Raw genomic sequence first — 12,508 nt, forward strand, 5'->3', positions numbered from 1 at the left:
GTTGAGGAGATCTAGAGAATAATTCCCACCCTCAATATCAATTACTATCAAAATAACCTTTTGAACAGACACACTGTAGCCTAGTTGTCTGCTAATAAAAATGTACCGCACATTTTTTTTTTATTAGCAGCTGTACAGATATATCATGTGTTTAATTATAAGTTAAAAAAAAAACCTTGGGAACACTTTATAATAAGTATACAGTAATAAAGTATTTACAAATACAGTAATAGACTATATACAAACGGTGAGTTATTTATTGAATGTCACTGTGATAAACAAATTATTATTGTTTATTTAGCTCATATAAAAAGAGTTAGATAATGCTTTAACAACGTATTAACCATAAATAGTTCTCACTTTAGATTAGGTCACAGAATATCGGTTAGTGCCGATAAGTTTAAGTCAACATTTATTGGACATTAATTGCATTCATGCAGTAATTTGTGTTTTCAACCCCTTCATTTATCTTAAAGTTGGCATGAAATGGAAATCTATTTTCCAAATGCATTTAATTGATCTTATTGTAATATAATGTAATTTTTAAAAATTTCTTTTGACCTAAAAAATTGGAATCAAACTAGAAACTAGACTTCTCTCGTAATGTATGCTGGACTTCTCCAATCATTTAGTTTGCTTAAATCCTGCAACTTTCTTACAACACTACATGCTTAAATTAAGCCAATCTGCCTCCTTCCAATAAAAAATTGAGAGATAGAACCAAGTCCCCAGCCTATATATTTTTTTCTTTTACAAAATATTGTTTCCCTTGAATGTACGTCACAATATCCCAGCTTACTAAAATATGTTCTAAGTATGTTTTGCTAACGTTCCCATTAAGTTATGAAAATATTATTTCTGAATGATTGTTGAAAGTACAAATTTTAAAATGTTTTTTCTTGGTTATGCAATTGTTAATGGAACATTCCATTTTGCAAACATTATGGGCTTGTTGCTTTTGAATGAAATACATTTAAAAATATTAGATGATTGACTGTCCAGCCAAAATTTTTCAGAAAGAATAAACGTTCCATGATTGTTGTACAGATAACGTTTCTGTGCTACATTTTTGAGACTGTTAACGTAACTGGAAGAAGTGCTTGTCCATTCACCTTGCTAGAACATTAGTACTGAGAACGTCCCCAGTTAGCTAGGATGGAAGAATCTCGTATCTCTTATCTCGTATCTCTTATCTCATGTTGGGCATGTAAATGTAATATTTCAGGATTTAAATGTGTAAATTAAATGTGTTAAAAGAGATTTAATAAGAGATTCACTAGAGTCTGAGCTCAGGGAATCAGTTGTATTTGTTGTCACTCACCTGTTTTCCTGTAGAGCTGAACCTGGTCTTAAATGTTTCTCCAGGGCTGAACTCTTTGACACAGCACACAGTTAAAGGCAGCAATCAGCTCTCTGGAGTGATGAGTGCCACAGCTTTATCGGGCAGCTGTGTAGATGTCTATCCCTCATCTTTATGGGGACATTTATGATGGAGGGATTTCTGAGGCACTGATCACTCTCCTCTGTATCTCGGTCTATAACCTACAGTTACATGTTTTTTTTGTGTGTGTGTGTGCTTTGTTGTTGTTTGTTTATTAAAATAATATGTATGGTTAGTTTATCCTGGAAAATACATTTATATCTAAATCAAATATTCCAAATTATGTGTACTATAGCTGCTTTCAGTATGTTTGTTTTTGTTGCATAGTCATGTTAGTTGTATTTGTACCATTATTTTTGTTTGGCAGGAATTGTTTCTGGGGGGTTTTGATGTATTAGAATATTCATTAAATATTCATTAACGAGACACTGACTGGCCAGTAAAGTATGCGGGGAGGGAACAGAATAGAATGAGCTCATTGACTTGACAGTAAGGATGTTAATGGAAGCCATTTTCGCTTTAATCTAATAGGTTGCTTTATAATATCGAACATGCAATTGTCTCACAACTGCGACCGAGCTCTGTAGGATTTATCGTGGTAATATTTCCACTATACCTTTCATTTCAGACATTGATCACCCTCAATAACAGCAAACTTTTTTTCCACATGTACCTGGTCCGGTGCCAGAGTGATTAAGCTGTTTCTAAGCCGATTAACGAAAGAAGGTCTGAATCAAGAAAATACCTTTGAAAATGAAGGAAATGACTTTCCACAGCAGATGTGTTGCTACATTGCCTATTATGTTGCCTATTAAATAGCCTATTTCAATGGCCCATTATTTTCCTCAATAAAAACACTCACTGGAGCTCGCATACTCCCCTGCACTTCTGAAAGCATATTGAAGGAACGATGAAATCCCCTGTATAAAGTAAAACATTTGATGTCTTAAACACGAACCAGACGGGTTCAGGCTACTTGACGGGGCTGGTGTGGAGTGGGCCAATTCTGTTTTATAACTGCCACTCTCCTCAGAAAGTCTGCCAGGGAACAAGCCCCCTGCCAGTCGCCTGCCTCTCGCATGCCCTCGGATTACTGAAAGGTCGCGCCCATTATGGAGTTATTGAAAGGCAAAATCATGGCAGAAACCATTAAGGGATCTCCTTTTACATGACTTCATATACTCTATTCTATTGTAGAATATAAATTCCATTATATTCCTTTCATATTTAAAACATTCTACATGGATTACTGAATGTCAGGAACTGATACTGTATGTGGTCTCAAACCTGGTTGGCTGCCTGAATTTTAAATGATGACATTTTGAAAAAGCCATTGCAACCAATACATTTCACGTCAATCAATTACAGATAGAGCCTCGTTCATCTGGCCTCCAGTAATATGACTGTTTACCCCTTCGCATGCAGCTCTGTGAAATGCAAGCCTCTAGTATTGTCTTTTTCGGGCTTCTGACATATTGTCGTAATGTGACAGAAAGCCAGGATGAAATGTGGCATTTTGGAAAGGTCAGTTCATGGCCGTCTCAGAATTCATCTCCCATCATGATGATGACAGTTGTCATATGGATGTTGGCATGTGCAGTCATCCTATAACTTGGGGAGAAAAAAATGCTATATCCATATCTTATGTGGTCAGTTTTTTTATTTTTTTTTTAAATGAATACTTTCATTTAGAAAGAATGCATTCAATTGATCAAATGTGACGGTAAAAAGAAAAAATATTTTTATTTCAAATAAATGCTGTTCGTTCTCACAATCCTGAAAAAATTATCATGGTTTCCACAAAAATATTAAGCAGCACAACTGTTTTCAAAAATTTGTTTTCACCATCAGCATATTAGAATGATTTATTGAAGGGTCATGTGACAGAACAGTGGATTAATGGTTGCTAAACATTCTGCAGAAGTATTATCACAGTTAGTTGTAATACAATTTTACAATATTACTGTGTTTTTGATCACATAAATGTAGCTTTGATGAGCATAAGAGACTTCTTTCAAAAACATTAAAATATTACCAACCTCAAAGTTTCAAATAAATTAGTTAAGGTCAAAAATGTGCAGAATTGTATTTCCCAAAAATAACTGTTATAACTGTGCTCTATTAACAGTCTTTAGCAATATACTGTAGGCTTTTATGATGCAACATAAAATCATAAAATTACAGTAATTAATACAGTGATTTCTTTTGTTTTTAGATTACGCAGTTTATAAGTGTTTAGATTTTTGTTCTGTGTATATTAATTAAGGCAGTGTATCCATGTTAAGGTTTAACATTATAATTTTGGAATTTGTCTCAAATGCCCCCCATGAGAGTCTCTCCAGCAGGAGGGGAAAAGACACGCTCATCCCAGAATCAAATCAAATTCCTTTTATCATCTTGTTATTTGCAGACGTTATCTGTGCAGGTAATGTGGTTATAAATTCAATTTGGGCCTTGGGATTTCATTGTTTACTGATGTTGGTTGCCTTTAGGCAGAGATGCAAGCAGTTAGTACTCGTCTGTGAATTTATTTGAGCTGTGCCGTAGATGAAATTTTAAAAGAGATGCGACTCGCTGGGGGGCTGACTGACACTTTCTCAAGGGCATGGCTCCAAGCAGCGCTTACATGCAGATCCATGTTTTATTCAGATCTGTTTGCTTTCATTTGGCCACTTGTAAGCGTGTGATGGCTTTGCTATGAGACAGGTACTGCTGCTTGATGTGTCTGCTGTCAGTTGACTGTATTGATGAGCTTTAGATTACACATCTGCCTGGACTAGATGATTTTTATTATTGAAAAGAATTATTTGTATTGCTCATTGTAGGTTAATATTGATAAAGCATCTGTCTCTCCAGGTAAAGTGAAGGGCCTGTATGACACTCAGACGCCCATGTGTCCGATCTGTCACGCTGTACTGCGGCCAGGAGAGCTGCAGGAACACATGGAACAGGAAATGGAGCATCTGATGCAGCTGCACAATAGGTACACTGTACATTTGCAATCACAACATTTTTTTCTTATGTCAAATCAATTTAAATAATTTATGTAGTTCAGATAACATAATATTTTGAGTTTCTGATGATTAAATGAATCCCCTTCATTGTATTAACTCAATTTTTCCATTTGAATGAACTTAAAATTTGAAGGCAACCAGGTTACTTCATTTTTTAAGTTAAACCATTGTCTTTTTATTTCCTGGTTCACAATCATTATTTTTAACCAAATTTATTTTGAAGTGCTTCTTGAATGTATTGTTGCCATGATACAACACTTATTTATTCATTTATTTATTGATTCAAACCATATAGAAATAGATCCGATTGTATTTAAAACAAGATTTTTAAATAGAGCAAGACAATTAAATATAGCATCACAGTGCTCTCCAAATTTGTGTCCAAAATCCAATCCATATAAAAATGATATTTATTTATTTATATAAACTATATAGAAACAAATCCATCCATCCATCCATCCATTCACTGGGATAGTGGAGCCTAATTTAGAAAAAAATTATTACTTTTATCTTATTTATAATAAATTAAAGGTATACTCCACCCAAAAATGAAAATTCTGTCATCATTTACTCACCCTCAAGTTGTGTCTTTCTTCTGCTGAACACAAAGGAAGATATTTTAAAGAACGATTGGAACATTGGCATCATTATATATCTTAAATATCTTCCTTTCTGGATTTCTCTCTTTCCCCACCTGCTCTTCTCATGGAAATGGGAAAAATGAAATCTGTCATGTTCCTCTAATGAACATGATTCAATCCATATAATGACTGAGACAATCAATAACCTATCAACCTCCCTCTGCTTCGCTCATGTCTTCTTTTGTTTTTCAAAAGAAGAAAGCTCAATCAGAGATCATCAGCCGATCAGTCGAGGGTTGATTTGATTTTTTTGAACTGCCTCAGTCTCTTTGTATCGGCCGGGACATGTAGACAGTAAAGTGCCGCTGACAGTCAGCATGCTCTTCTGTCACTCTAACTCAAATCTCATCCAGGCTCATGAAAATGCATCGCCGCCCATAGTGAAGAAATCAAAACTGGAGACAAGAGCCGGAAAGATGGAGGAAGGGCAGATTTAAAGCAGATTGAGACAATGAACACACATACGCATACGCACACACACACACACACACACACACACACACACACACACACACACACACACACACACACACACACACACACACACACACACACACACACACACACACACACACACACACACAAACCCTGTAGCCTGTCCCTTCCAAAGGCACATTAAATGCTTCCAGGTCTTGATGGCATATTTATCTACAGCCTCTGGGCATGTGCACCATGCCTCCACCCCTCTCCCTGTCTCCTCCATCATTGCAACATCACAAATTACAAGCTGTTACATTGTTCCTGACATTTCACAGCTAGTCAAGCTCAAGGCAGTCCACGCGAAAATCATAGCAAGCTAATAATGCGTTTCTTCAACGTTTGCTATCAGCATCAGACGAGGCAGGGCGGCACATTAGCCACTCTGAACACATGAAAGATTTCTCCAATAAAGAAATTATAGCCATAATCTGCTTAGTGACAGAGCTGTGGACAGTAATTGTGTCAAATTGAACTTGGCCCCAGGGTGTGTTAGAGCTATCCTGCAGTACAGAACCCGAATGGAGACAGCTTTATAAATATATTATTTTTCTTTGACTGCGAAGGAAATGTTGCATGCAACTTGATGCCTCATTTCTGAGCATGTTTGCATATTCTGATTCACACTTTGTGTTTAAAACAATGCTGAATTTGTTGGTAATGGGATTGTGGTGATGAAATATGTGTTAATAACACTCTCTCCTGTTTACAGTCAGGGTCCCGCGCAAAAGGAGTGTCTTGCTGCTGGGCCGCCCAAGGTACATTCTCTCCAATGTACTTCACAACACTTGTTATATACAATTTATTTATCTCTGCAGGCAATAATAACCACTCTACCTCTCCCAGTCTTTGTTTTCTATGCACATAAAGAGAGAGGGTTCCTCTTCTGCCTCCTCTCCACGTCCTGCTGATGAGGCTGTGCACTCCGACAGGTACCAGGTGAGCGCAAAATGCACGTTGTATACATGTCTGGCGGCATTAGCTTGCACTTCTCTGGAGGAGTATTTTGAACTTTAATTAATTACAGGTGGAATCAAACTCATTTACGAGTGGACTTTACCCTTTTCAAGACTACATGTCAATCAAATGTTTGAGACAGCCCTCAGTGTAGTGCTGCCATCTGCTGGACTTTAATTGAATTTAAAATAATGTTTCTGTTCGAAAAAAAAGTAGTAACGTTAGTTTAATAGTAGTTTAATTCTGCTTTTTAACCCTTTAAGACCGACGGCAGCGTCGGCGCTCCGGTTTGCGTGTGTCTGTTTAACAGCCTATAGAAACTGAAACCAAGTGGCTAGCTCAATCATTCTTTTTGCATACAAAACCAGAGATGTAAAATTGTCAGATCAAGCCTCCAACATGCGCATGTTGCGTTGTTTTCACCCTCTAATGAGTCTGTACAAAATGCGCAAAATGCGTTTCTCAAAAAAAATCACAAAAATGCATTGCACGTCTTTGCACACATGATCTGTAGATCTGCGATTGATAGTGACGCCTTCCGATGGCGCATTGAGGTATCACGTTCGGTGCACATGGCAGATCAAGCCTCAACATGCTCATGTTGCGCGGTTTCCACCCTCTAATGAGTCTGTAATAATGCGCGTTTCCAAAAAAACACACAAAAATGCATTGCACGTCTTTGCACACATGTGCTATAGATCCGCAATTGGTAGTTGCGTCTTCCGATGACGGATCCATGGACTGATCACGACATCACTTCCTGTGCACTTTGACCCCAGCTTGTGTCGCATGTAGTGACGTCAGAAGCAGCGTCTTTTGGCCATGCGTTTGACTGAATATATAATAGGTTTGACTCGCACTTGACTCCCATCTGCTATATGTTCCTTCTTATCATTATTGTCTTTTTTACCATTGCTTCATTCTATCATTTCTTTCTCGTTTATACACTCGCAAATACAAGCACATTCACACACACACGCACCCCCCCCCCCCCCACACACACACACACACGTGTGCGCATGCGCGCAACGTTATGTCAAAATGAAAGTACACGGACGCACCGAATTCCTTCTGCTCATCGCCTTTATTTATTTATTTTATATTTATTTTATTATTAATTGTTCTGACAGGGTCTATTTAATTTATATTCTAACCAATTCAATGTTTAATCAATGTTCAAAAGCAAAATGTTATCTGTTTGACCACAAATGTAATTGAATATTTTACATATGGCATTTTACTCCCCTTTTTTAAATGAGTGTATCTTAAAAACTAAGTGATGTAAACAGTTCAAATCAATTCTGTATAGTTTTAAACTGTTTTATGCACATTTTTCTCATTGACAAGTTTGAGGTTTACATTTATCATTTTTTTGTATTGAATAAAATATGGAGATTTTTTTTCAAAAAAATTGTTTTTCTTTTTGTTTATTGCATTTTTGAGATATTTATCTAGGTACTATTGATTTATTACAAACATAGCCTTCAAGTAGAGAAAGTAAGGATTATTTTGATGTATGGCATGTGAAAATGCTCAAAAGAATGACAGCACAGCATGTAAAAATAGAAAGATATACTCTGGTGGAACTGTTCTATGGCAGGTCATAAAGGGTTAAAGACTTTTAGAATTTTTTTAAAATATTTTATTTAATTGGGAAAAGTATTATTATGTAATAAAAGCAAACATGTATATTTAATTATTTAATGTAATTCAAATTTTATTTCTAAAATGAATATTACACTGTAAAAAATATTATTGCTTTAATTTAATAAGTAAATAAGTAACCTGGTTGCCTTAAAATTTTAAGTTCATTGAAATGGAAAAATTTAGCTAATACAATGAAGGAGATTGATTTAATCATCAGAAGCTCAAAATATTATGTTATCTGAACTACATAAATTATCTAAGTTGATTTGACAAAAGAAAAAATGGTGTGATCACAAATCATGAAAATATTTTTTATAGTGTAGCAATCTAAATATACTCTAATAGTGAGTAAATCATGAGCTGTAACAAAAACATAAAAAAATAACAAATTAAATATTGTCCACATAATAAATGTAAAAATGTAGGTTTAGTGCAATGACAATATAAAAGCCAATTATTATTTTTCAAACAATGTTGTCCTTACACTTACTATTTTTACCATTTTTTGCACAGTAAAATTAGTCTTCATATTTTAGGCTTGCAGAGGATCATCATATTTGGGAATCCTCAGCATAAAAATCATTTTTTTTTACCTCCATTACATGAAATTTGTGAAACTAAATGAGAAATTTTTCAAAAAACTCTTTAGTGTATATTTAGGTATTGAAATTCTGGGTATTAAAATGTCCCTTTTCTTCCTCTTCTTTAATTTCAGACATTTTTGCGAGTACGAGCAAACAGGCAAACAAGACTCAATGGTACGTTTCCAATGATTGTCACTTCATCTTTAATATTTTGCATTTCAGTCATTGCCTATACATGCAGGGTCATAGACATGCATTAAGAGCTTGGATCTGACCAAATTCATATTTCTCTATATGAATATTAAATAATTCCAGAAAATTTCCAAAAAAAGTTTTATTCCATAAATAGATGTTTATAATGAAATCATCAATCTTTGAAACTCATTCTAATGATCACATATCGTCCCCAGCTAGCACTGGTACACTTTCAGTCTTAAAGCTTGGCGACGCTCAGGCCTTTGTTGAGCGTTGACTGGCTGCACCACCCGCACTAGTCGGAGCCCGTTGGGGGTGTTTTGGCTGATTGAACATGTTGAATCAGCGTCCGTCTAGACTGCACATACAGAGGGCTGTTCTAAATGTACGTCCTCTTACCTGAGCACTACACTGCGTGGATATTTTCATCATAAAATGATCAGTGATTGATTTTCAAAATGGTAAACAATTGCTGCTTTGTTCACAGTCTGCCGTCCTAGTTTCAGTTTCCATTTTTGAATGATGAATATGGACTATTGATGCCGGCTGATATAGACAGTTATTTCCTCACACGTAGGTGCAGAAGGCACGTGCCAGTTGGCAGTCACCTTTGCACTGTGGTCAAGCGCAGCTTTTCGACCGAGACCCAGCCGACAAAGGGCGACTTTCATCACCGCTTGTTCTTTTATGTTGGCTTGGTGTGTCACAGCCTTTAGTTCAAAAAGTTAAAGCACCCCCCGACCTTTGACCTAGCACCCTCACAAGCAGAGCAGATTTTTGACCTTTAACCTTTTGATATGTTAACAGTTAAGGAGCTCTGCTGGTGCAGGTGCTACGCCAAACAGAAAGTCAAATCTGTTCATGTTTGGACTGACTATGGATTCCCACATGTGTCTTCTTGCCCACTGTCTGGTAAGATATGCTACACACATGTCACACAACTACCATATTTAAAGAGGCTTTATCTTCTAATCAGCACTGATTTAAAATAATCTTTCAAGGAGCAAATGATTGTAGAATCATGAAATGGTGAAAATTATACACTATTTAATGCAATATTACACTCTTGGCAGAGTAATACTCAGAGTATTAAGTCTTTGTACTGTGAAATATTGGCACTCTATCATGTTGAATTTTTGGTCATTTATCAGGACGGTTAATTTTTATGTTATTTCATTAACATCTAAAAAAGGTGCACTGGAAGATTGGTCAAAGCTAATTGATCAGATTCGCTCTCTAATTAATGATCCTCTCTTCGTTATGGTCAACTTCATGGTGATTGTAACAGGCTCAGCTCTGTTTCCACTGTCCTTTTTGACTATATCATGAGCCGAGGCTCCTAAAGATTAATGTCCCTTAACATCATTAGCAGCTCAGCAAAACAGAGATTTTAATGGAGTGGTGGATACCGTTCCACCCTCCTGAATTTTACTTCCTGTGTGTATGTTCGAGAGAAGGAGATTCAGAATAGTCTGGAAATCTTTATTTTATAATCAGATAAACGGATCAGTCCAATTCCCTTGCCATTTATTTATCTTTTGTAGGCCACAGAGGCCTTTCTGTCTTATCAGTTTATGTCAGCTTGAGATCGTATATATTTCCATCATAAAACTGCCAGTGGAGAAAAAAAACAAATCAAAAGAATTGATTTATGCTTCATTTTTTTCAGATAAGGTAATATGAAAAGTGCTTTTTTGCTATTGTTTTGATTTTTTTGTTCATTTTCTTTTCTTTTTTTTACAGCACGCATTGGGAAACTGAAAAGACGGAAAGCAGAGGAAGACCAGGTGTGATGGAAATGCAGAAATTTGTCATTGTGCATGTGCTTATAGGTCTCATTCAAAACAATGAACCTTCCCTCCCCTTTAGTCTGCAGTTCCTCTAGATCTGCTTTCGCTGACAGTTCACAGGCTGTTTGTGATGTCTGTATTTGACTGACAGGCGGCAGAAGACATGCCGTCAGCTGTCCTGTTCTGTTAAGTCTGCCGTATGATATATATAAGACAGGTAGATGTGTCCAGAAGGGTCAGATAATCTATATACCTGCATGTGAAATGTCTGTTTCTTTTTATTTTCTTTAGTTTCTTTCAGCTTTGACCTAATGTGAAGAGGGCATTTAGGGCAGGTAGCAGATGAAAGCAGTGTCTTGAGGCTGGTGGAGACATTTTCACCAGACATGCTGATATGTGTGCGTTTTCAACAGAGAGATGGTGTTTGTGTTGTTGAAAATGGCTCCATGCTGTCTGCCGGGAGGGAGTTTGAATGGGCCGAACAGAGAAGAATACAGATGGTTTCTGTTCTCAGAGGCTTCAGAGGTACAAATACTGCACAGAAATTGAACTAAACACTATAAATACTCAAATATCTATAAAAAAACCAAAAAAAAAAAACGTAGTCAGTAGAGTCAAGTCAGTAATGTTGATGAATATTAAACTTCACTGTACTTCACTGCTGGCAAAATAAGCTTTCAATAAAACTTGGTTGCCTATACAGTACAAAGGGGAACGTTTATTTTTAAATCACTGCTACCTAACTAGAGAAAACAAAGGAAAAAAGGCTGTTGTCTCCCCTTTTGCCAAATAGGTTGGGAAAATTCTACAACCATAATGCACTGGTCATGTTGCTGTCCAAGACCAGTCCCACCCATCTGCTATGAATGCTTGACCAGAATATGCCTTGCTTTAGTAGGAAATACTTCTAAGCAAACGTTTAGTTATAATGGTTTTGACTTGTATTGTGCTAGAATTTAACGAGTAAACATTTAGAAGGTGTGAGTTACTTTCAATTTCCAGTCGAGGAGCCTGCGTGTTATAGGCAGCGCCGCCTAAAGGCTACAAAGTATTGTAAATACGGAGAGAATGCTGCAACAGAATATCTGAAAAACCTCAGTGTTTGTAGTCAACATTTCAAACTGGATGACCATGGACGAACACAGTAATTTAGGCCAATAAAAGCAGCTCACTTGGTTTTGCAACAGAGCTTGTGTGTATACAGTATGTGTGTGTGTGTGATTAGTTCACAACAGACACGTGAGATAATTGGAGTGGTGTTATCCTCTTGAGAATGAGATTACTGTAAAAGAACTAGCCAGGGGTCAAAATAGAGACAGAGGCGATCACAAAGAAATCGGAGGTCATGCAGACCCTCCCGTCCTTATAAACACTTAATTTTATTAACACATTGCAGTTCATCAGTAGTGCACATTTGTATCTCAAACTATTTTTAAAGTACACACACTTGTTCTGTAATAAGGATTTGTGTTTTCTGTCATTGAATGAACGCTTACAGTATTTTAAATGCCTTAAGGTTTGGTGAGCAGCACATTGAAAGAGCACCAGGACAGCGATGTGGATCTGGATGTGGACGGTGATGATACTTTGGAGTATGGAAAAGCCCAGTATCCTTATTTATGCTGTAAGATTGGCACAACAAGGAAGTGCATTGATTTTTTTTTTTTGATTTGATTTTTTTTGTGAAAGCATTTTTGATAATAAAAAATGTTTCCTCAGCAAATGATCGCAGATACACAGAGGCGGATGTGATTCCCTGTTCAGGAAATGAACCCAGAGATGCAGAGGAGAGACAGGCGTTAAGAGGAGCTGTTTTAAAGTA

At 36.5% G+C, this 12,508-nt stretch overlaps 1 protein-coding gene across 5 annotated transcripts in view; it reads left to right on the top strand.

The window, feature by feature from the left end:
* rnf220b (ring finger protein 220b) overlaps nt 1-12,508 on the top strand; it is a 36,974-nt gene that overhangs the window by 18,580 nt on the left and 5,886 nt on the right. For 2 of the 5 annotated variants that reach the window (XM_039676492.2, XM_089119741.1), the window contains 9 exons: nt 4,238-4,364; nt 6,226-6,271; nt 6,360-6,452; nt 8,833-8,875; nt 9,704-9,808; nt 10,640-10,683; nt 11,100-11,211; nt 12,203-12,310; nt 12,406-12,505. In XM_039676492.2, the coding sequence (XP_039532426.2) occupies nt 4,238-4,364; nt 6,226-6,271; nt 6,360-6,452; nt 8,833-8,875; nt 9,704-9,808; nt 10,640-10,683; nt 11,100-11,211; nt 12,203-12,310; nt 12,406-12,505 (778 nt within the window). The remainder of the gene's footprint in view (nt 1-4,237; nt 4,365-6,225; nt 6,272-6,359; nt 6,453-8,832; nt 8,876-9,703; nt 9,809-10,639; nt 10,684-11,099; nt 11,212-12,202; nt 12,311-12,405; nt 12,506-12,508) is intronic. The other 3 variants (XM_039676510.2, XM_089119742.1, XM_039676532.2) reach the window with 3 other exon arrangements.

This window comes from Pimephales promelas, chromosome 14 (genome assembly GCF_988280905.1).
Source record: "Pimephales promelas chromosome 14, fPimPro1.hap1.1, whole genome shotgun sequence".
NCBI classification, from domain to species: domain Eukaryota; kingdom Metazoa; phylum Chordata; class Actinopteri; order Cypriniformes; family Leuciscidae; genus Pimephales; species Pimephales promelas.